Here is a 24,835-nt window from a genome sequence, read left to right as displayed (position 1 = left end):
ATCCATTGTTATGGACACACAACTGGACCAGGGGAAGTGGCCAGAGGAAATCGATTGGCAGACAAAGTGGCCAAGGAAGCAGCCCGGGAACTGGCCCCAGCTCCGATCATTGGAGCACTGATCCCAGAAGAAATTTTAAGCACCGCTGACAAGCCGGCTTACACACAACAGGAAAGGGACACTGCAGATGCCCAGGAGCTGACATTGACCAAAGAAGGATGGTACCTCACCCCTGATGACAGGCTATGGATTCCAGAGTCCCTGTCTCGGCAGATAACTCAGAGATACCATGAGTCAACCCACATGGGGCCAGATGCTACCACCAAGCAGCTGGCAAAGTGCTTCTATATAACCCACCTTTATCAACTGGCAGCCCAGGTTTCCAGGAAATGTCTGCTATGTCAAAAGAATAATCCCAGAACCGGACCACTGGCTCCCCTGGGAGTTCAGCACAGTGGAACTGCACCTATGGAAGATCTTGTTGTGGACTTCACTGAATTACCCCGTTGTGGACTATATCGCTACCTGCTGGTGGCAGTGTGCACCTACACCGGATGGGTCGAAGCATGGCCAACAAAGACTGAAAAGGCAATTGAAGTAACCAGGTGCCTGCTTAAGGAAATCATCCCTCGCTATGGATTGCCAAGGTCCATAGGATCTGATAATGGACCAGCATTCGTTCATGTAGTCCTACAGGGACTGGCTAAAGCGCTCCAGATCAATTGGAAGCTGCATACTGCTTATAGACCCCAGAGTTATGGAAAGGTGGAAAGAATAAACAGGACTCTAAAGAATCAGCTGTCCAAGCTGACACAGGAAACCGGGTCTAATTGGGTGACCATGTTGCCCTTGGCATTACTCAGGGTCCGTAGTCTTCCGTCCAAACGGACCCACTTGTCACCTTTTGAAGTTCTGTTTGGGAGACCAGTCCCATATGTTAGAATGTTAACTCCATATGCTAGCCAAGATGTGCAATTGAGTAACTATGTACAGTCACTCTCTCGAGATTCTCTCTCTCAACAGGTGGACCCAGGCCCGAACTCCTTGCGTGACCAGTTTGAGCCAAGTGACGAGGTGTGGATAAGACTGGTCCCAGGCACCACTGCAACCGTGCTGGAAGGGCCCATCTGCTCTCCACACCCACAGCTGTGAAGATCGCTGGCACCACCCCTTGGGTCCACCACATTCAAGGAGGAAAGCTGCTTCAGATTGGACTGTGTCTCAGCATCCTGAGGATCCCCTCCAGTGACGACTGCCTTGCTGATATCACTCCAGAGGCTGATATCTCTACGCACGGTGAAGAATTGGATGGGAGGGGCGCCCGCAGGCAGCGCCCCCAACGTAGACATTTGTTAGAGCACTCTGAGGGCCTGGGTGAAATAAATGTTTAGAATCACATGGATGCAGGCCCAGCAGCAAGGGTCAACATGGCCAGGTATCTGCTGAAATCTACTGTGACCACTGACAATAAGGGATGCGGGTGGCGCTGTGGGTTAAGCCACAGAACCTAGGGCTTGCTGATCAGAAGGTCTGTGGTTTGAATCCCCGCGACGGGGTGAGCTCCTGTTGCTCAGTCCCTGCTCCTGCCAACCTAGCAGTTTGAAAGCACGTCAAAGTGCAAGTAGATAAATAGGTACCACTCCGGCGGGAAGGTAAACAGTGTTTCTGTGTTCTGCTCTGGTTTTGCCAGAAGTGGCTTAGTCATGCTGGCCACATGACCCGGAAGCTGTCTGCGGACAAACGCCTGCTTTCTCGGCCTGTAGAGCAAAATGAGCGCCGCAACCCCAACTGGACTTAAAAGTCAGGGGTCACTTTACCTTACTGTGACCACTGACAATATTACTCTGGAGCAAGGATGTAGAATCACTTAGGGAGTGAGGGCCGTGAAGGATGTGTTGAGGCATCTGTTCCTCCACCTTCCCTAGGGCTGCCAGGACCTGTGTGCCCTGAGGGGAGGCAGAAGCAAGGAAGCCCAGGCCAGTGAGCAACACACACCATTGGCTCCCAGTTGGCCCGAGAGAGGAGTCTGTCATTCTACATTTTATGCAAGTTATTTGGCTTTAGTGTTTTAAAATTGTAAACTGCCTTGGGGGCCTTGTCAGAAAATCAGTATATAAATCCAATCAATTCATAATAAAGGCCCTCCAAAACCTGAAACTGACACCGTGGATGCTCAGGGAAATAAAATGCCAAACAAATTAAAATGTTAAGATTCTTCTGAAGGGATTCATTGCCGTGGCCTTGTTTTAGGAAGTGCATGGATTTTTTTCTGTTTACACAGGGTTGGGAAACTCTTGACTGTGATCTTATTAAGTGCCACCTGAACAAAACGCTGTCAGGCACAAGGGGAATATGGCAGATCCACACCACACATTTAAAGCACATATGGCTACCCCAAAGAATCCTGGGAGTACATTAGTAGTTTAAGTGCTGGGAATTGTTGCTCTGTGAGGGGAAAAGACAGTTCCCAGGATTTCTTCAGGGAAAGCCATGGACTTTAAATGGGCACTGGATGTTTTAAATGTATGATGTGTCTATGCAGCCACTGACTCCTGTTTCTTTACACTGCGGTGGCCAAGCTGTGTAAATGCAGATGTTTCTGGACTACAACTCCCAGTGCTTTTCCAGCTGCACTGGCTCCCGGTGAAGTACAGGTTCAGATTTAAGGTGCTGCTTTTGACCTTTCAAGCCCTTCATGACCTAGGACCCTCGTACCCACGGGACTGCCTCTCCCCGTATGCCCCACGGAGGACCTTAAGGTCCATAAATAGCAACACCCTAGTGGTCCCACAGGCAGTGGAAGACAGGAGTGCCTGGCGTGCTCTGGTCCAGGGGGTCACGAAGAGTCGGACACGACTAAACAACAAGTGGTCCCGGGCCCTAAGGAAGTTAGATTAGCATCAACCAGAGCCAGGGCCTTTTCCACACTGGCTCCGGCCTGGTGGAACGGTCTGTCTCATGAGACCAGGGCCCTGCAGGATCTGATTTCTTTCCGCAGGGCCTGTAAGACAGAGTTGTTCCGCCTGGCCTTTGGCTTGGAGCCACTTTGATTCCCTCCCCCTCTTTCTTTTTCCTTTCTCCTCCTGCGATGAGGCTACATTTTAATATTTTAATGTTTCAATATTTTAATGTTGTATTTTAATCTTGTTTTTGAGTTGTATTCATTCAACTTGTTTTTATTATTGCTTGTTAGCCGCCCTGAGCCCAGCCTTGGCTGGGGAGGGCGAGGTATAAATAAAAATTATTATTATTATTATTATTATTATTATTATTATTATTATTATTATTATTATCCTTGACCACCAGCTATGCTGCCAGGGTCAGTGGGGAATCTAACAACAGCTAAAGTGTCAGAGGTTCCACATACCTTCTGAACATACTGTGTAGGTAGGCGATAACAGGCATTTGATACTGAAGAGTTGCAGTCTATCTGTGCTGGCAGACCACCAGGAGGAGGAATGACTGAAAATTTCTAGCCATTGTGTCTAAGGGAGCAAATTCCTCACACAGAATAAATAAAAGTGATGTGCTGTTTCCAGTTATGACAAAGCAGGTTTCTTACCAGGAATCCGTTCTTCTGGTTTCCCTGCCTCCCAGATATTGTCCTGCTATAACCCACATGAAAGCCCCAGAGAATGGCTGTTTGAGGTCATCACACTCAGGTATGCAGCAAAACTGGCTACAAAACATGACTAGCTAAATTTCTAGTATTTTGCTTCTTACTCCACACATACTTCATGGTATCCTCAAGAGAAAGAGAAAAGAAAATCGGTTGTGTTGTTTACATTTCACAAAGGTAAGATCCAGCTCCCAGCTGAAATTCTATGCATGCTTTTTTGGAAGTAAGACTTGCTGAACAAAATGGTGCTTACCTCTAAGTAAGCATGCATAGAACTGAGCTGTTGGAAAAGGGAAACCATCATTTGTAAAAGGAGACCAGCACTCTGTCAGAGCTGGCAATTGGAAAGGCACTTGCTGTAGAAAAAGGTTCCTGCAGCTACCCTAAGATAATTCCTCTTGGCTTTGAAGTGAAGTATGATTTGTCTTTCCTCTATGCTATGTGCAGGCTTCTCAAGCCTGTCAGTCTGTAATCCAAAAATGTTAAACGATTTCCTTCCCATCCTGTGCCCCTCCTCCCCCCGTCCCCAGGACAACACAAGCTCTGAGGTCAACACTGTGTTGTCTGGCTGCTGATTCAGGCTGCACACAGAGGTTGGTAATTAACTACAGCTTCCTGGTCAGGTTCTTAATACAGGCCTGCAGCAGGGCTGGATTTTCTTTTTTGGTAACTAGTCCATTGGGAAAGAATGGGGAATCTGAAAGCTGAGTGCAGGATTAGCTCACTGGGCTTGAATAAAAACACAAACACCAATCTGTCCTCTATCTGTATGAAAGTCACCTTCCCAGCCTCAAGTGACCAAGACCAGGACAGGCTGTGCAGCTGAAGACAGGCCACTAGGAGCAGGGGCCATCTTTGACCCCCCCCCATCAGTATACCTGATGGAGCCCTCTTATTTTCTCTTGCATAAGGTGCTGGTCACAATTCATTTTTCCTGTGAAAAGAACTTGGGTATGTTATGCAGAGGGCAGCACCTGCTTCTTACCCTGACCACTAACCAAGATCCCTCAGGGGTGGTGCAGGAGGTGTCTGTGTGCAGACCAGCCAGAGGCACACACTTCACCTGCAAGGCTTCTTCTTACAGCGTACAAGCCCAGGACTCTCCTCAGCCCTGTCATAATGACATGCATTTTGCCATTTACTGATAAAATACAAGGTCCCCACGCTGAAAACTGCAGTTAGGGTCAGCTGGCAATTACCCCAGGAGGTGACTGGTGCACATCACCTATAAATTAATTAGCTGAGACGTAACCAATCAGCATCACCCAGGAAAACAGGTGCAGCTTTAGAACGGGTTGAATTCCAAAAGGGAATCCTCAGATAAAGGTGCAAGAAAGCAAACTGAATGTACTCATATATCAAAGTCGCAGGAAAACATCTCCACTGTATGTCAACGCCCCCAACCCAGACGTGAGGTATGGGATTTCCCGATAACCTAGCCAAATTTCACATTTAGTGCCAGGAAATCCTCCTGACTGCCAGCCGTTGAGAGGTTAGAGAGATTAGGGTTTACATTAGATGTTTATTACTCCAGTATCACTTCCTCAGAACATTAATGGGTCATCTAATCCAAAGAGGGCAATGAGCAATTCCCCTAATAATGCCTTTGCAAACCTTTTGTGACAAGCCTTCCTTGTTTAGATTTTAAAAGCCTGGCCATGAAGTCTGATTGTTCCTGTAGCTCCGTGATTTCCTGTGATTTAAGTGTTAGGTGGCTTGTCTGCTGTTTGGTACTGGGTGTGTTCCTTAACAGGTTCTCAGCCACAACAACAGTTGTAGTCAAGACTGATACCAAGAGTCTCTCCTGTGGAGCTGCCTTAGACTGCTGGAACTGTATAAATCATGGAGGAGAAAGCACATTTCATTGTGGGAGCTCACTATGTATACAACATACATTTAAAAGCACCCCCTACACACACACACACAATCCTGCGCATTGTAGTTTTCTCAAGGAGCTACAATTCCCAGCAGACTTTCCCAAAATCAGTGGCGTAGCGTGGGTTGTCAGCAAGGCAAGTAATTTGCGCCCCCTAACCCATGAAGGGGCAGAGAGCTGCGAGTGCGAGCGCAACCCCCCCAGATGTTGCACCCGGTGCGGCTGGCCCCCCTGCACCCCCCACGCTACGCCACTGCCCAAAATTCTTTCTAGGGATGGGGGAATGTGTTTTACATGCATGGTGTGCCCCCACCCTAATTGGTAAACTCTTCTCATACCCTCCCAAGTGTTCCTATTTTCCAGGGACAGTCCCTCTTTCCCCCGCCACTGCTACTGCTGCCAGGTTTGGGGAGGAGGATGAGCTGCCACTTGTCCCAAGCGATGGCGGCTGTGGCTGCAGGAACTATGAGGCTGCATCCCGTTGCCTCTCCATGGCCACCGCTGCTGTTCAGCGCGTCACTGCCAGACAAGGCCAATGTGTTTCAAATACCTTTGTCCAAAACCAAGACTGAAGCGGAGATCTCTCAATGTCCAATGTCATGCCATTGACCAGATTCTGTACTGCCCGTGGTTACACAGCTCCATCCCCAGTCAGACTTTCAGCCTAGTGGGCAAAGAAATGTGCAAGTGTGGAAGAGATTGTGGAATGAAGCTTCTGACAACCGATGCTTTAGTATTAATGGCACAGAATAGATTAACTTTTCCTGACTGCACTGAGAAGCCACAGATATTTTAATGGAATATTAGCAGCTTTGCATCTAATTACTTCCAAACCTCCCAGCACTCTCCCTTGCATACACACACATACACATTAGGTCACACATTTTGCTCCCAGTTAATTATTTTCTATTTTGGTATGGTCTAAGGCGAGAAAAAGCTGATGGGTTTGCTGGGAAATGTTGAAGCTATTTTTATGTATTTCTCTTGCTCTCCGCAGTGGCTCCTGCTCCCTGGAAACAACCTTGAAGGACTTCCAGGCACCTGGTGCCTCTGATTTCAGCTATTTAAAAGCTGGCAGCTCTGCTGAACGTCCCGTAATGATGCCCATCCAGTTCCATTCGCCCAAGGAAAACATTCATGTTCTGCAACCATTAGTAGTAGTAGCAGCAGTAATTTATTAGGATATTCTGCCCTTCATTACAAGATCTCAGGGCAGTTCACAAGATAAAAATACAAGGTAAAAGCACAAATAAATAGTTTGAATAAAAACAACAAAACAATAATACCCCCTCCCACAAACACATTTAAAAGGCTGTAGAATATTAATCAGCCTTGTACAGGGATAGGCAACCTAAGGCCCATGGGCCACAAGCAGCCCACGTGGATCATTTAACCGGCCCACAAGCCACTCCCAAACCGCTGAGTGAGTCCCCACGCACTGTGCTAAACCGGCGCAGCACAACGCAGGGACTCATGTCTGTGCAGATGCAGACGCCAGAAATCGTGGGCAATCCGGCCCACAGACGGATCTCCGCTGGAGTGAACTGTCCCAGATGAGGTAAACCTTGCTGAGCCCTGGCCTTGTATAACCAAAAAATACAAATACATAATACAAATTAACATATAATGCTTAAGAACAATTTAAAATATCCCCACAAATAAACAACATCCACCCAAGTTAAAACCCCATCCCCATTAAAACGATAGTTTTAGCACAACAGGGCAGGGCTGGTCCATGCCCTCATTCCACCCCCAAGGTGCCACCCCTTGACTTGTCAGTTTTCTTGACTTCTACCTGCTCACCTGGGTGCCTGTTCCTGCCTTGATTCTGCCTTGCAATTCCTCCTACCAAGACCTGAATCACTGAGTCCTATCCCATGAAAGCAAGCACTTCTGTTTGTGTGTGATGTGGAGAGCAAATGCGCTCATAAGAGGATCAGGTACTCCCAATAACTGCCATGTAGATATTGATCCTTCACCCCCCACCCCCCAAAAAAATTGTATCTGGAAGTGCACATTTAATATTGCTTTTGCAATTCATGTTTGTGCAATCCGCAAGAGGGTTCTTTTATTTAAAAAACCTGTTAAAATACAGCCAACTGTTAATTGAATTGCAGTGGAATGTTCTGAATAAAAATGCCAACTTTTTTCTGTCTCTACTCCTATGTCTGACCCAGAAATCTAGCAAGTGAAAGCTTTCCTCATAGTTTTATCTCCATGCCAGGAAATGCTTCACCTACTTCCTATTAGCATGCCAGGCTGCTAAAGGAATTGAGACAGCCAGGCAGGAATATTCTAAAACCTGGCAACCCGTTTTTCTGAATCAAATAACTAAATGGCTCTAAAGAGGGAAAGCTGTTGGCTTTACATGTGTCTCCAGCATAGTGTAGCTTTAGGTAGAATGCAGCAAAACATCTGAGAATAACCGGGAAAATGTCAAGAAGTCAAACAGCCTAAAATAGAAAAGGGTTTGGAGGTCAGGACAATTTCAGTGAGCATATAAATCCCTCTGACGTAGATAAGAGCTATGCACAAGGCAAAGAGAAAAGCAGGACACTGAGCCTCAAAATATTGAGCTCTGGGAACTCTCTGTGAATGTTGTTCTCTGGGCTCAAAGTCTCTTCTGGGCATATCCTGTTTAGGTTAAATCTTTGGAGAAGGGCTGCAGAACCTGTAACCCTCCAGATGTTGTTGGACTTGTGACTCCCATCCCGGTTGACCATCCTGACAGGGGCTGATGGGAGTTGGAGTCCAACAACATCTGGAGGGTTATAGGTTAGGCCCCCGTCTAAGTGGCTGGGTTTTAGGAGAAACTTGTCAATGCAGAGCCAGCTCACCCATTAGGTGGGGTGAAGCAGCTGCCTCAGGCAGTGGAAGTGCAAGAGGCGGCACCACTCTTGCCCCACCACTTCCACCACCACTGGAACATCCCCTCCCCACTGAATTCCAATGACAGGCAAGTGTTCTGGCATGCAGCATTGCTACTCATCTTCCTTGCCCCTGGGGCAGAGAAGTCAAGCACCAAGCTCTTGTGGAACGTTCCCTGCTCTTACAGAAACAAGAGGGGGCAGTTTTCGGCACACAGTGGAAGGGGGGAGCACAGCGGCAGGGAGGAAGTACATTCCTATTTCACTTCACCTTGTTAATATAGAGCTTTTATTGTCATATATTTTGGGGGGCTGAGCTAGTTGAATTCGTTTTTTAAAAAAAACATTATAGAGGCAACATTAGTAAGAATAAACCTACTGAGAAAATGTCATACAGCAAACTGTTGCTGGCAACACAGAACCAAAAATGAAAGTGCAGAGCCTGAGAGGGGAGTCAAGCACTTCTTTGCATGGCAAACCAAGATGGCCAATATACAGTACATTAGTAGGGCTTGTCTGTGTTTGAGCATTATTTAGCTGTTAATCCGCTCCCCCACCTTCAAATTAGGCCAGTCATCTACACCCGCACATGCTTGGATTTGTATGTCAGGAGCTAGTTGGGTCTTTCTCATTCATACCAGTAGGGGTTACCTTTTCTGTATGTCCCCATCTTCTAATATCTTTCTTCTATTATGCTGATTAAGTACCAACAGGGCATGCACATCAATAGCTGTGCAGGCACCTTAAAAAATAAAACCCTGCCCAGGAAGTGCACAAAAGCACAGAGTCAGGCAATTGTAAATTCTCAGCACAATCCTATGGAGTGGTTTGCTTTGCATTTTTTTGATTTCATGCAAATCTGAGGGATCAAGAGTGAGCTCCTTCATTTAGGAGAGCACTGCATGTTGTTACAAGCACAGCCAGAAAAGCAATGAAAGCATTGAGGAAGTAGTGGCAGAAAGTGAAGACTAAGCCATCCACCCCACACACAAAAAACCCCCAAATAATCTGTGACCCTCAAGTGCAGAAGTTTAGAGATCAATTTCCCTCAATTTATTGGATTATCTCCATATTGGGTAACCCCAAATTCACAGTGGAGAATCAACAATATTGGTGGTGTTTGAAGATAATTACTTGTGGACTATGCAAATTAAATGGAAATGCAAAGACACAATGAACGCATAGTGAACTCTGGGGTAGACAAGCTCCTAGTCGTCCAAATGAGGAATAACCAGGGAACAAACAGCAGAAATGAGAAATGCAAGTCTTTCTAGAAGCCATCAAGTTTTCTTTTTATTTCTCTGCAATATAATATTCTGATTTGAGGAGCAGCCTTAGCAGCACAGAGGCAAGGCAAGTTTCAGTAGCACCCTGGAGAACTCTGTGCAGGGCTCAGGCTGGAGAATTTGGAAGAGCAGAGCTCAAATGTTGCTTCAGCAACGGTCGTTCTCAGACTGAGCCTTAAACAATTCTACTGTCGCTATTAGCACCACTTTTCAGTGAGGCACTTCTTCATTTCAATGGGCGCTGCTGCCTTTGTCATTGACTCCCATGGAGTTGGGGCTACTATGGTTCCACTGAAATCCTTTCAACCTGAGGACCACATTTCTTCTGGGGCTGGCATGTCAGTGGTGGGCAGGACTGCAGCAAAAAGTGAGAGAGCAAGATTCTCTGAATGAGCAAAGCAACCGTTGTGACCCCCTTTGACTTTGCAAAAGCCAGGGGTTTAGAAACACACATGCACACACCTTTTCACCAAGACAAGCAAGAGGCAATATCACAGTTTGAGGACACATTTCAGGGAGCCAAAAGCACCTGGGCTAGTGGTGTAGGACTGGAGAAGGCTGTGACTTGCAATAAATATTCAGTACACAAAATTGACAAGATAAAATCATCCCATTGTGACTTCACCACAAACTTCATGTCCAAAAGGAATTTGAATTTTTAAATAATGTATGTGTGTTGCATTTATTAGTGACCCACTACCCAAGGTTGTATAGAAAATGCACAGCATAAAATAGACTACAATAATAATAAGATCAACCAGTAGCAGCACAAAAACACAAAAACGCCAAATGACATCAGAGAAAATATCAACACAATTTAACAAAAATTATATAATCCAGCAGCTAGCAGAAATCCACACAGAGCTAAAGCCACACAGCCTAAAACAGTGAAATGCAGATAATTAACTGGCCTTGACAGAGTGAGGGACTTTACCTGGTGCTGAAAATTTGGTGCCAGGTAAGCCATTCAAGGGAAGGGTATTCCATAACCAGGAACTACCTCTCAAAATTACTTCTTTCTCTTTGCCACCTTTCATATATTAGCTTATGGGGATACTGGGAAAAGGACAACTGATGATCTCAGGATCCAGGTAGGTACATACAAAATTCAATCACGCAGAGGCAATGGATAGGACAGTTTTGAAAGCTGGTTCCAAACAGGAATGTTCCTGACAAACAAAATATTAATGTGGAGGCTTGGGGGGGGGAGAATTAAAGAATGAAACATACCAACAACCCAGACTTTGACTCTTCATCCCACAGCTCATAGAAACTGATTCACCGGCATTACTTATATTGTGAACAAATGCAGAGAGGGATGAAAGGCCCGTTGGAAAAGTCATTGAAATTCAGCTGCTGCCTTCTGAAGCCATAATCTCAGGACTCTTGCCAGTTTCAACCTCCTGATGCTAACAGGAACACCCACTATTGCCTGGCAAGAAAGATAATACACACAGACACACAAATAATTGTTCCGTTTACATACACTTAAAACAACATATGAGAAGTTTTCCCTTACTGGGTTTGTACAACTATTCCAATCACCTAAAATGTATTTCTTAAAATAAAAAAGTAGTTCAAAGCTTTAAGCTTCTTAAATAGAGCTTGACATATTCCCATGATATCAAAGAGCAAGATGACTACAAAAATACCCAACTATAGTTGCTATATTTAAACTGTTTTATTCTATCAGAGAAATGCAGCTTTATCATCTTCTAATTTTTATGCAATTGCAGGCAATGTTTATAGGCTGCCAGACGGCAACGCAGGCCTACAGCTTTCTAATTTAGCCTCCCAGTCAATCCCCCAGACCCAGACTAGTGTCAGTGGTTGGCATAGCAGGGCAGCTGCACCCCCCCCCTCCACTGGCACAAGCCTCCTCCACTGATGGCAGCCCTCTTGAATGTGCTGCTGGACAGCAGTGGCCATCTTACTGCTCCTGTTTTGCTACCCTAGCCTACTTACCTACCTGTGAGATGGGATTCACAGGTTCATGGAAGATAAGGCTATCAAGGGCTATTGGTCATGGTGGCTATGTACGAAGGCAGCAGCCTGCCGCTGAATACTAGTTGTTGGAGAACAACAGTGAGTGAGAGCTCTTGCACTCCTGTTCTCCTGATGGGCTTCCCATCGGCACCTGGTGGGCCAGCAGCATAACAGGATGTTGGACTGCATGGGCTTCTGGTCTGATCCAACAGGGCTCTTCTGATGTCCTTATGTTCCCTGGGAAATTTCAGCAACTCTTGCTGCTCCATCCACTCTTCACTGTCACTATCTGCTTCTGCCCCACTGTGGAGAATGGGCCCAGAGGGGAGGGGCAGGTGTCAGTTGGTTAAGTCCAGAGTCCTAAATTACCTAACTACCGAGGTGGTAGGAAAGTGGGTGGGTGGCAGCTGCTGTGAGTGGGCCCAATGTTACTTGGGTACATGAGAGCCCACAAAAAGAATCAAAACCAGGAGCTGCTAATGGATTCCTCCAACAACAGCTTTCTGCTCTCTCCTCCTTCACTTGCTGAGATAGCACCGAATCCTACCTGTCACAGCAACCAGTGGAGGAGACCTGTTTGCGTGCACATGGCCTAAAATGTAGGAGGAATAGATTAGTTTCCTTTACCACCATTTCACCATCTATGTTTTACTCAATAGGAAAGTTAAAATAGTTTTCCGCTCACATTTTTTCACTGCTGAGTTATAGGATCATTGGGAACTTAATTTCTGTGAGCAGTTATGACAACAGCAACAAACACTGAGAGTCACAGTGGTCTGGTCATATAGTATCTGAATTGAACTCCACAGCTTAAGAACTGTAGCTAAAATTGGATTAAAACATAATGGAACTACCTGGTTTCAACCTGGATGGCAGTGGACACTTAAGTATAGCCCTATTTATCCATCTGCACACATACAACAGTCTAGGCTATTGTCTGATGGGGAGAAGGTTGAATATTGTCTGCATCTATATGGATGGGGCCCAGACCTGAAATAGAAAGGGCATTGCAGGTCAGCATTTGGATGAACTGACTGAACTGCATGGGGATTTTGAATGGCACCCTCCTGTGCTTTGCTTAACTCCAGCCAAAGCCATTAAACACTGGCCTGACATTTGAGCATCAAAGAGAACTCCATTGTCACACATATTGAGGACAGCCACCAGCATAACTAACAAATCTGCCACCTGACATAATGTGGGGTGAGTGCATGATCATTTTAAGCAGATGTCCTTCTTGAGACCAAATCCCATTTCTGCTTTCATTCATTTTTTAAAAATGCTTTACCCACTAACACTTTGTGGCAACGAAGATGGAAACCCTGATTCATTCTGTATCTACAAATTCTGCAGTACTTCAGTGCTGGGGCCTGAAACAAGCCACACTCTCTGAACTGAAATGCCTTCCTCCTAATGCCACATGATTGCAACTCTTTGCTAGTGAAATACCCACCATGATGATGGGCAGGATGTATGCAGATGGAAAGCTTCTGCATTGCAAAGACTGGAGTGGGAGTGGAGGATGTCCTCTGTCTAAATACCAAAATGAATCTGTATCAGTACCAGCCTATGTGCAGACCCTGAACCAAACCAGACTTTCTCCACAAAGGAGAAGCAGAACCCAACTTTGAGCCCCAGCACAGATGGGGACCCTGGGAAGTTAACAACTCCTAAGAAAGAACTTAAATATTCCCCTCTTGAGAAGGCTGCAATAATGAGGGACCAAATGTTTGTTTGGAAGACTGAAGCCTCCATGTCCTCAGTCCTGCTCGGGAAGAGCAGGTACGTACTAGTGCATGCTCTGGATCAGAGCCCCATGGAGATGCCAGAAGAGGCAGAGCCGGGTCTACTGTAAAACCATCAGTTACTGATTGCAAATCGTTGGTGCAACAGCTGTGAGGGGGAGGTCCCCTGCCCAGCCTTCCAGATTCTGCTGGACAGCTCCTTGGCTGCTCCAACTCCTGTCCCAAAACATCCTCCTTTGGCACCACTCAGGTTTGGAGGAAATGGAAAATTACACCCCATGGCAGCCTTCACTAATCTGATGCTCTCCAGATGCTCTCCAGATGTTTCGGACTACAAACTCCCATGATTCTCTGGATCATGCTGGAACGGATGGGAGTTGTAGTCCAATATATAGCCTGTCAGAGAGGGTTGGGTCATCTAGTGTCAGAGCAGAGAGCAATGCTACCCTCATTGACCTCATGCACAGCTTTTTCTCCATAGGAGAAGAAAACAAGCAATTAACTTATAGCGGACAAAGCAATGGGATCATTTTCCGTCCATTATGAATCAAGAATGCTTCTGTCTGACTCCCTATCCTCTTTCACAGGTCCCATATTGAATCTGTGTTTAGGTCAGCCTATGACAGAATGTTGGGGTCTGGTTCTAATACAGATAGATGAAGAAGGAATATCAGGTCAATAGACTAGAATAGTATAATCCAAAGTGGAAGGTACTTGTGTGTATATTTTAGTATTCAGGGCTGATTAATATTCTGTCCAGTGAGTTATATTTTGTAATTATTATTTCTTACACATTTGATATAATAAAAAATAAAACCAAGATAAAACTAAACAGAAAAGCTAAAAGCATTTATGTGCATAAAAGGCAATTCAACACATCCCACCCATTAGTGGAGGCCACAAAATCTAAAACACTCCAAGTTAAAGGCCAAAAGCCTGTATGAAAAGAAACATTTTTGCCTGGCACCTAAAAGTAACATATTTGGCCGTAATGGAATGGACAATTACACTAAGTACCATTAGCCAATATATGGTATTTTCATAGGAGGGAGGGAGGGAGGGAGGGAGGGAGAGAGAGAGAGAGAGAGAGAGAGAGAGAGAGAGAGCATATATTCAATTTCTTTCCCGCCTTCATATATACAGCGCCATTAACATTTGCAGAATAAGAGAAGTGGAAAAACCCTTGCACTATAGGTCTTTCTCACAAACTATATTTGTATTGTGAGGGAGACAAAAAGGGGGGGAGAAAGGATAAGTGAAGTTTCACACAGAGAGTAGGTGAGAAATTGAGTTAAATTTTAGACATAATTTTGGATCAGGGTGAGAATTATGAGATTAGGCCAAAGGTTTAATGAAAGAGGTAAATCCTGATGAGGAACCTAAAGTAGGAACTTGTGGGGGGTCTGGATACGGCTACCATGAAACAGGGACAATCTGCACATGCTCAGTGTAACTCTTTGCCTTCTTATCACTTCACATGACCTGGATGCTAAGCTTTCAGGTATCCTGATTCAAAGCCTTCATAATCTCTATTAAAATATTCAGGATTACTTTAGAGGTGAAAGGATATCTTGCAGCATGAGTGACGGCCAACTTCATCAGATTAATGAACAGGGATTTTATTCCATTAAAGCCAACAGGATTTCACTGAGAATTAATTTGACCTCTTGCGGTGCTGCCTTTCTTGCCAAGGTCCCACTCTGCATTCACACTGCAATCTCAGCTCCTCGGGAGCAGAGAATTCGTATGTGTTGGGCTCCCTTTTAGTTACATTTCTCTGTAGCTTGCTCCAGCTCAAAAATTAATCTGCCTGAAGCTTTCATGCTTCCACAGTTTACAATCAGCTTTGATGCCTTCTCACAGACAGGCCAAAATAACTTGCTTGCCAGTGAAGAGAGATAAATTGGTCAAGAAAACACCATGCGTTTCCAAATTATTATCCCTTCAGGAGAGCCTGATGCTCTCATCTAAATTCCACAGAGGTAAACAGGGGCAGGGAGTAATATTTCAATGTTGGTTTTAAGGGACAGAATTAGCCTATTTGTAGACCTGTCCACACTTTGATTGCATCTGCATAGATAGTTCATTCTTCTTTCAAGGTTCTAGCTCCTTTCCGGCAAGAGAAGTACTAATTTTAACTCCTACCTGATAAAATGTGTTGACCCATCATGCCCTCTCAGACAAGCTTTTATCACTGGATGATAAAGCTGCTCTAAAATCTAGGGAAGCATTTTGTACTAATAAGCAGTTTTTCAGAAGGAGCAGAATTTCCTGTTCTAGTACTGCCTTGGTGTGCATACTTTTGCTGGTTAAAAAACATTAGGGGGCAGAAAGAAGGGGTTGATGCGTATTCTCCAACATTTGACGAATGCCAACACCACTTGTTTTATATTAAGATAGCCTATCATGTAGGGACGTGGGTAGCGCTGTGGGTAAAACCTCAGCGCCTAGGACTTGCCGATCGTCAGGTCGGCGGTTCGAATCCCCGCGGCGGGGTGAGCTCCCGTCGTTCGGTCCCAGCTCCTGCCCACCTAGCAGTTCGAAAGCACCCCTAAGTGCAAGCAGATAAATAGGGACCGCTTACTAGCGGGAAGGTAAATGGCGTTTCCGTGTGCTGCGCTGGCTCAGCAGATGCAGCTTGTCACGCTGGCCACGTAACCCGGAAGTGTCTTCGGACAGCGCTGGCCCCCGGCCTCTTAAGCGAGATGGGCGCGCAACCCCAGAGTCGGACACGACTGGCCCGCATGTACCTTTACCTAGCCTATCATGTAGTGCCTTCCAGATGTTGTTAGACTCCAACTCTCATTACTCCCAGAAAGCATGGCCAATGGTCAGCGATAAACAGAAGCTGTAGTCCAACAACATCTAGAGGACACCACTGGCACCAAGTTTTATAGTATATATCAATACGCAGGGGTGGGAAACGCAAGAACTAATCTTCCTCCCAAATTGTAATCTGATATCCCAAATATAATTTGTTAAAAAAATAATAATCTATTTGTTTGCTGTTCATTTGGACACTTAAGATATCGTAACCAAATTTTGTATGATGGTTCCTGAGATCAAGTTTTTGTCTATGTTTGGATACAATTAGATGCTATTTTGAATCAAGATGGTGGACTGAACCTTTCAAAATTGCACTTTCTTTTTTAGCTTCTTACAGTCCTAAGCAATGCCAGGTACAAGGCAACTAGTAGTAAATAAATAATGTTGGTGCCACCTGCTTGAGGTTGAGGCATGGTCCTCTTGTGTGTTCCAGCAATACTTACGGAAGACTGATGATCTTAAACAGCATAATGCACAGTTGAAATGCCTGGAAGTTTGACCTTAAATAGATCAAATCAAAGCACTTTCAGCTCAGGCACACTGGAATCTGTTTTATAACAAGTCAGAATCCAGTCCTGTCTGCTATCAGCCAACAGCTAGGCAGCAGGGGAAAGACTGCCCAGCTTGGAAGACCAAGAAACATTGGAAAGGGCCGTTTGGTGGTGACATTGTATGACTGTGGGATATCCGCCCTTTGAAGACCCACTGGGCCTCTTCTGTGTCAGAGTTGCGGTTTTTATTCCACAAAGCCTTCAATTTTGTATTCCATCCTTCCTCTCTCCTCCCCCCCCCCAATGATTTTGATCTGTTTTTAATCTGCTTTTTTATTTGCTTTTATCTGTGGTCCTTTCAAATAGTTTGATGTAGTTCATACGACTGCTTATATGTTCCTTGCCTCAATTGCTTTTAATCCTGTCAACTGTTTTTCAGGTCTGCAGGCATAAAAGGGTGGGGTTGAGGGGATAAGAGTAATTAATCAAATCAACAATAGCGACTGTACTTCAGGCAAGACTTCGTGAGGTGAACATGCCAAGAGTGTAAAAAACATGTTGTATATTAAAAAGTGCTGTTAGAATCGCGGGGGGGGGCGCATCTGCCCATGGCAGCTGTGTGGAAACGGCAGAAAAACGAAGAATAAGAATGCCTTTTGAGAGGTAGAACGCGTGTGCGCGCTTCAACATGTTCACACACACACATGTTAACGTGTTTAAAAGATTCAGGTAGGCTCAGGTGTTGGAAAGGTCAGCGGGGCGTGTCGGGTGCGTGTGAAGGCCGGCCACGCGGCCCCTTGACCTGACGGGACCCGGAGGCGGGCGGAGAGGCCAACGGCCGCCCAGCGTCGCCTCAGGGAGGCCAACGGGCAGCTCGCCTCCCCTCCCCCAGCTCGGCTGGAAAGAGGAAGGCGCTCGAGAGACTGGCCTCGGATCCTTTTCAAACCGGTTTACAGTGCTTTGGTTTCGACGCCCGCCCGCCCCCTCCCTTTCCAAGCGAGGCCGTTCCCGGAGTTGTACGGCACCAAGCGTCAGCGCGCGCCGCAAAATCAATCCGCGGGGCGGGGGGCTCATTTTTTTATTATTCGTTTCGTAGACGCCAGTGACTCCCTCCTCCTCCTCCTCCTCCTCCCTCCCTCGCGCCTCTTCCCGGCTTCTGGCGAAATCTCAGCAGCAGCAGCAGGAGCAGGATACGGGTTTTCGCGGTGACGTCACGATGGGTGGGCGGGGCCTCTTCCCTCCCCCCTCCCTTCGCTCTCCTCTCTCGGCCAATGAGCATCGTCCACATGCCGCGGCCGCAAGAGGGGCAACCGCGAGTTGGCTCGGATAAATTCTATTAGAGCAGCGGCCGCCGGCTCAGCCAGCGCCGGGGAGGGGAGCCGGGACGAGGGAGGGCAGGAAGCGGGAGAAAGGGACACCCCAAAAGCCCCGCCGCCGCCGCCGCCACACACAAAAAGGGGGGCAGGAAGCCGGAGAGCCGACCGAGGCCTGCGCTGCCGAGCCGGGGAAGAGCGCGCCGAGGAGCCGCCGCTGCTGCCCCGTCAGAGGCGGGTGGGGCGCTTCTCTCTGCCCCCAACCCTGAGGGCGCTCGCACCTCAGCGAACCCGGAGGGAGGCGAGGCGCCAAGGGCCAGTTCCTGACTGCGAAGTCAGGGGAGGGAGGAATTCTTTAAAAGGGGGCGTCTCATTTTATAACCCCCCCCCCCAGTTTGGGTAGCAGCCCCTTCTTCCTATTTTTGCCACCCCCCTCACAAAACACCCCTCGAGTTGGACCCCTCACCCTGAGGGAGAGCGGAGAGGGCTGGGTGACGCACCCTTGCCAGTAAAAAAGAAAAAAAGGGGGTGCCTTTCTGAGTTGGGGTGGGAGGAGGGGAAAAGGGGGTTTCTTGCCCCCTCACCCTGGTGGTAGCTGCGGGCCGTCCCTCCCCCCGAAAGACCTCTCCCCAAGGGGGTGCGCGAGCCTTGATCTACTGGCTGGCTTCGCCTTGCTAGAAAGCGCCGGGCCCCCTCTGGATCTCTTGTCTTGGATGGTGACAAATCCGGGGAGGAGGAGTGGGGATCCGTAGGGGAAGGGAGGGCGGCGAGGGCGGCTAGTGGTGAGCGAGGGTAGGCGCCGCTTTTTTTTTTATTTGCTGCTGCTGCTGCGAAGAAGGAAGAGGAAGAGAGGCAGCGAAGGAAGGCGAGGGAAACCCGAGCGAGGCTCCATTTGCTGCTGCTGCTTCTCCTCCGCCGGCCTCAGCCATGGAGAACGCGCACACGAAGACCGTGGAGGAAGTTTTGGCGTATTTCAGCGTCAACGAGAGCACCGGGCTCAGCTTGGAGCAGGTCAAGAAGCTCAAGGAGAGATGGGGCGCCAACGGTAGGTCCTCGCCGGAGGGGAGATGCTGCTGGGATTGCCTCCCCCCTCGCTTCCCTCCGCATTTCTTTTTATCGCCATTCTTCTCCTCTTCCCTCGGCCCCTTCTCAAGGCCTAATCGTGTGGCCAGCCACGCACAGGACACATCCGCGCACCCCCCCCCGAAAAAACCGGCATCTGCTTCAGGAACCGGAATAAAAGGAAAGGGAGAGAGAAGATGGCTGACTCTCGATCCACCTCGTGGGTTCCCTTCCGTGCCCCAGGCTTCTGGGGCTGTTCCAGCGTACAAGCTGCCCGCCCGCTTCCCTTTCACCTTTAACGAGGGCAGAGCTGCTTCTGTTTTACACGCAACACGTTTTATATCTCTCTTTTCCCTCCCGTTCTTAGCATCTTAGCCTATTGCTTATTTGACCTTTGTTTCTTTTGTTCTTTTCCTTCCGGCTTGGTTCCTCATTCCTGTTAAACGCTCTTGGTTTAAAAAGAGGATTGTGAAGGTGCGGGAGGGGGGCGAGAAGGCACACTGCTTTCACTGTGTTGCAAAACCGGCATTTGCATAGGAAATTGTATGACGGGGCCAGAGGTGAGGGAGCTACCCTTGAAAAGTGAATAAGTGTATTTTCTTTCCTCCTTGCTTTTTGAAAAAGGAAGGTTGAGGAAAAAATAAAATCTCTTTGTCTGAGGCTTAAGAGAGGTGTGTGTGTTTAAACACCTTTGACCCTGTGTGTGAAGCTCCATTAGAAGTTATGGTTGGCAGCAGTGATGACTTGGCTGAATTTGTAACCTCACCAGCTTGATGCTTAGGGTAAAATGCTGGGAGCATGAGGCCTGCTCTCTGTCTCAGTGAAAGAAGGCACCTTAACCATTACATTGTTTGTGCCTTTGATATTAAGTTAAACATTCTAAAAAACCATTTAATGCAGCTGGGGCTTCAAGCATGGATCCTATTATACTAGTTTCTAATAATATCTTGTTTTTTCTTCCTTTCTTTGACGTGCTTTCCGGAAATCCTTATCTCTTAAAGAGCTACCAGCTGAAGAAGGTAAGCAAGTTTGTGAGGCATTTCATATTTCTACATGACATTAATCAGTGTATATTTGACAACTTATGTCTACATTTTTTCTTGGCAGGAAAAACTTTACTTGAGCTTGTTATCGAACAGTTTGAAGATTTATTAGTTAGAATTTTGTTGTTGGCAGCGTGTATATCGTTTGTAAGTATCTTATATTTTTTATTTCATATTTGTCTGACCTGCCATGTATATAAACTTGCCATGCAGATTCTTCAAAAGTTCTTAAACTGAGAAGTGCAAAAAACATACCTTTTAATTTGCCTTAAGTTTTAAAGCCTTGGGACCGAGTATCATGTTTTCTACCAGAAAGTGTTTTGTCTCTGGATTTTAGTGCAGTTACTTTGACCTCAATCCTAACCATATTTTCTCAGAACAAGTTTGATTTTGCTGGGATACTGCAGTTCAAAGTTGTGTTTTAATATGGGGCCAGGATTGCATACCAGTTAAACCAGATACACACTAACATTTTTTGATACATAGTATCCATGGGATTGATGATATTTCTTTATTTGAAGTAGGATCTCCCAGTTCTTGCCTGTTAACCTTGGCCCCAGTAAGAAGGTGAACTAGTATTCTTTGTATGGTTGATTGTTATGAAACTAACTGAGACTGCTGGAAATCTTTTTTTGGATGCAACTGTAAATAGAATTTGCATGGGGGAATATTCCAGTTGCCTTCCCTCGCTGATAATAGCAAGGTGACAGTTGTTGCTCTTGACAGTGACAAGAATGATGACAGCAGTGATGGCACCATTGTTGACCAAATTTGGTAACTGACCTTTGGGAAGCCTCCTGCTTTACATGCAGAATTGGTAGGATGGGACTGTGAAACCGGTTCTGGATATTTTTACTTCTTCCTTATTTAAAAGCCGTTGAATAGACTTAACATTGCCTGATGCCAGGTCTGTGTTTGCGGAGAAACAGTTAGATATGCAGCAAAGATCGAAACAGAGGGTGGTCATGGTTCACACATTCTGACATGCTGAAAAGGAAGGGGTAAACTATAAAAGCATTACATGTGGAGATGATACTTAAACAGGTTGGCATGGTGCAAATGGTAGTGTTCTCTTTGGTGAGACTTTAGCTCTAAAATGCTTGGTAGCATTGGGCATGTAGTGCCAGCCTAAACTATGGACAGGGCTGATGTGAGGATGATGGAGATAAAGAATGTACAGCGCTTTGTAACCTGAAAGGTAGGTTAGAGAAGGCTGGGGTTTGTAGGACTGTGTGCACACCAACATGTGCTTTCATTATATATGGCAACTCTAGAGTTCCCCTTTAACTGCAGCTTTTTGTGACATATTAGCAGTTCTGGAGAGCCCCATTATTTCCAGGAGCAGCTTTTCAGGGATCACAAGGCACTGTGGTGGGAAGAAGGGGGTTTAAAAATGGGTTATATGTGGAACCTCCAAGATAGCTCTCCCCAATTGTGGATTTATGTGGCAGTTTTCAGAGGAACTAAATTTAATCTTTGGGGCCTTTTTAGAAGGTATAAGAGTAGAAAACAGTAAATGGTGCAGAGCTCTCTTAAGTGTTTGCAAAATAATTGTGGCAGTAGGAAATACGATCAGGAAAAAACGGGTGAGAGGAGGGTTACCCCCTGTACTAATATGTAGCATAGCATGTTGCTGATCTTGAGCCAGTGAGGGTTTCAGATATCTTGACACTGGCATGTGCTTTCAAAGAAGATGGTCTTCAGTTCTGGTACTTATGCATCATTGCAGTTAGTCAAAGCTTGGCACTGATTTTTCTTGTGGAGACGATTGGCTTAGTCATTCTGGTTTTTTTCTTACAAAAGTTAACTATATATGACTATGCCACTTTAAAATGAGCGAACATTTTATGTAAAGGAAGTTGTGAGTAGGCCTGCCAACCTAGCAGTTCGAAAGCACCCCCGGGTGCAAGTAGATAAATAGGGACCGCTTACCAGCGGGAAGGTAAACGGCGTTCCGTGTGCTGCGCTGGCTCGCCAGATGCAGCTTTGTCACGCTGGCCACGTGACCCGGAAGTGTCTCCGGACAGCGCTGGCCCCCGGCCTCTTGAGTGAGATGGGCGCACAAACCCCAGAGTCTGTCAAGACTGGCCCGTTCGGGCAGGGGTACCTTTACCTTTACCTTTAGAAGGTATGTTAGTAAATGTGGATCACTTGTGCATATTCAAAATACATTTGCAGTTTTAAAATAGCATTATTGGTTATAAACCTGATTTTGAGTGACAGTCCATTATTTGTGTTTATGATTTGATTAGAAATGCTCAAGAATTATGCATTCTGAAAGCGGACAGTTAGTGAGCACTACGTCTGAAAAGCTGTGCACGTTAACAATGTGAGATGACATGCCTTGACTTACCATGCATAGAATTCCCTACAGATATTATAGCGTGGGTTGGGTTTTCCTGGAAGAATCTTTCCTTAAACAATTTCCAGGAAGCAAACCAGTGAATTTATTTCTCCAGAATATATTCTAATATTTTGAAACTGAATCTGGGGGATGTTAATTCCAGAGTTAAAAGCTAGCAGAAAAATGTGAATAATTTTGCTCTCCATATAGTCTTATTTAACTGAATTATTAAAAGTTATTGCTATACAGTGGAACCTCGTGTTGCGGACTTTGCCCCAGGATGCGAGCTATAGTCGAGCAGCCCAGCAGCAGTGGGAGGCACCATTAGTGAAAACACGCCTCATGTTAAGAACAGTTTCCGCTTACAAACAGACCTCCAGAACAAATTAAGTTCATAACTGGAGGTACCACTGTAATCTTGAGGTTTAATTTTATGCTGATTTCAGTAATGTAGGCCTGTATAGAGTATAGATCAAAGATACTTGTGTTAGTTTACTCACTATTGGCTATTTTATTTTAAAAAATGACTGTAATCCTTGAATAGTTGCTCTTGAACAATTTCTTTGGTTAAGGTTGCATATGGATGTTGAAATGCAATCCTAGCAGAAGCTTTTGAGATTGTCTTTAGAATTGCTAAGTTTCCATAGGTCCAAAGCTGACAACATTCTAGCCTATAGGCTTTTTGACACCACACATTAAACCATAGTTTGAAGAATAAATTGTTTCTGTGTGAATAAGCTAGTGTGCTGGTGCATGCTGCTGAAAAGTTCGTGCTGAGTTCCTCTGGTCTGCCACAGGGAACCAAGTAGGAGTCTGGCTTGTTGTGATATCTGAAACCCAGCTCATGGTTTGATTTCCCCCAAACAAACCATGATCAGTATTCTAAAAATAAACCTTGGTTACTACTTGTGGCTTGTTTCTCTCCAAACAATGAACCTGGGTTTAGACGTCATGACAAGCCAGGATTGTTTCCTGGTAGCGTAGCAGGAACTGGGGAGGAGTGGAGCAAGAACTTTGAATGCACCAGCACACGCATGTTCACATTAAGTATGGTGTAGTGCAGTGATGGCCAAACTTGGCTCTCCAGCTGTTTTGGGACTACAACTCCCATCATCCTTAGCTAACAGGACCAGTGGTCAGGGATGATGGGAATTGTAGTCCCAAAACAGCTGGAGGGCCAAGTTTGTCCATCACTGGTATAGTGTAACATCTGTCATGTCTGCCAGTTGGTTGAAGTGTACAATATAGAAAAAGTATTGCACTCACTTGGAGACCTGAAAAAGATGCTTCCTCACTTTTCCCCTTGAATTTCTGATGCAATTTGGAATCTTAATGTTGGAACAAAGTATTTAAAGGGCCCTAATAGTGAAGTGCACTTGAATAAGCCTCTTCCCTCCAGAATAATGGGAGAACTGTGCTCCTGAGGAGTTGTGATGATTAATTTACAAAGAGGCCAGGCAGTGCTTAAAAGGACAACTGTGAAGTGTACATTAGGGGAAAACGTGGGCCTATACATTTTGCATTTCCCCTCTGAGGGAAATAAGACAGTGTCTTTTATCTGTTTTACTGCAAAACAAGCATTTTGCTTAAATACAACCTTCCCCAATCTTGGTTCCACAGACTGTAGACTACAGCCCCCATCATTCCCAACCAGCATAGCCAATGCTCAGGGATGATGCAGTTTGGTCCAACAACATCAGAGAAAACAAGGTTGTGGAAGGTTACTTTAATGTGCAGAGAATTATGTATTGTGTGTAATTCTGGATGATTTTATTTTGCTTCCATATTCATGTGTTCAGGTCTGTAAGTCTATAAAAATAATAAGAATATGCAACTTCCCCTTTCTCTGCTGATGAGTGCTTGCTACATGTTCATCTTGAACAGTCTTGTTGATGATTTAAAACTCAGAACACCCAAAGTTTGTGTGCATGGTGCTTTGTTTGTAAGATAAGGACAGAATGTGAGAACCACTACCCTATAGATTAGGAAAAGTAGTACAGTGGTGCCCCGCAAGACGAATGCCTCGCAAGACGGAAAACCCGCTAGACGAAAGGGTTTTCCGTTTTTGAGCTGCTTCGCAAGACGATTTTCCCTATGGCCTTGCTTTGCAAGACGAAAACGTCTTGCAAGTGTTCCGATTTTTTTTCGCCCCCCCTTTTTCTAAGCCGCTAAACCGCTAATAGCCTTTTAGCTGCTAATCCGCTAAGCCTTTAATAGCCGCTAAACCGCTAATAGCGCTAAGCCGCTAATACGGTTGCTTCACAAGACGAAAAAACCGCTAGACGAAGAGACTCGCGGAACGGATTAATTTCGTCTTGCGAGGCACCACTGTGCATGCAAGAGAAGGAAAATATTGTGATTCCAACAAATGAAATTA

General features: G+C 45.8%; 1 protein-coding gene and 2 long non-coding RNA genes across 10 annotated transcripts in view; 2 read left to right on the top strand and 1 right to left on the bottom strand.

Moving 5' to 3' along the window:
* The first annotated feature begins 3,614 nt into the window (after positions 1–3,614).
* On the top strand, positions 3,615–7,479 carry LOC309521399. Its single transcript, XR_014214658.1, has 2 exons — positions 3,615–3,662; positions 6,493–7,479. It is a non-coding gene; the product is annotated as an uncharacterized lncRNA (long non-coding RNA).
* Positions 7,480–9,629: 2,150 nt separating this feature from the next.
* Positions 9,630–17,580, bottom strand: LOC309521388. 6 transcript variants are annotated; one of them, XR_014214637.1, is made up of 4 exons: positions 16,600–17,580; positions 12,489–12,624; positions 10,879–11,080; positions 9,630–10,003 (listed from the first exon to the last, which is right to left on the bottom strand). It is a non-coding gene; the product is annotated as an uncharacterized lncRNA (long non-coding RNA). The 6 variants fall into 6 exon arrangements; XR_014214639.1 differs by lacking the exon at positions 12,489–12,624 and adding an exon at positions 11,786–11,937 and having other exon boundaries at positions 16,649–17,580; XR_014214640.1 differs by having other exon boundaries at positions 17,401–17,580.
* A 458-nt stretch (positions 17,581–18,038) lies between these two features.
* Positions 18,039–24,835, top strand: part of ATP2A2 (ATPase sarcoplasmic/endoplasmic reticulum Ca2+ transporting 2) — a 53,989-nt gene continuing 47,192 nt past the window's right edge. For all 3 annotated transcript variants that reach the window (XR_014214629.1, XM_082203776.1, XM_082203775.1), the window contains exons 1-3: positions 18,039–19,054; positions 20,073–20,090; positions 20,179–20,261. Coding sequence is in view for 2 of the 3 variants with exons in the window: in XM_082203776.1 (XP_082059902.1) it covers positions 18,937–19,054; positions 20,073–20,090; positions 20,179–20,261 (219 nt within the window). In the remaining variant the exon portion in view is untranslated. The remainder of the gene's footprint in view (positions 19,055–20,072; positions 20,091–20,178; positions 20,262–24,835) is intronic.

This window comes from Podarcis vaucheri (assembly GCF_965113315.1).
Source record: "Podarcis vaucheri genome assembly, chromosome: 16".
Classification (NCBI taxonomy): Eukaryota; Metazoa; Chordata; class Lepidosauria; order Squamata; family Lacertidae; genus Podarcis; species Podarcis vaucheri.
This window is presented reverse-complemented; position numbering and strand designations above follow the sequence as displayed.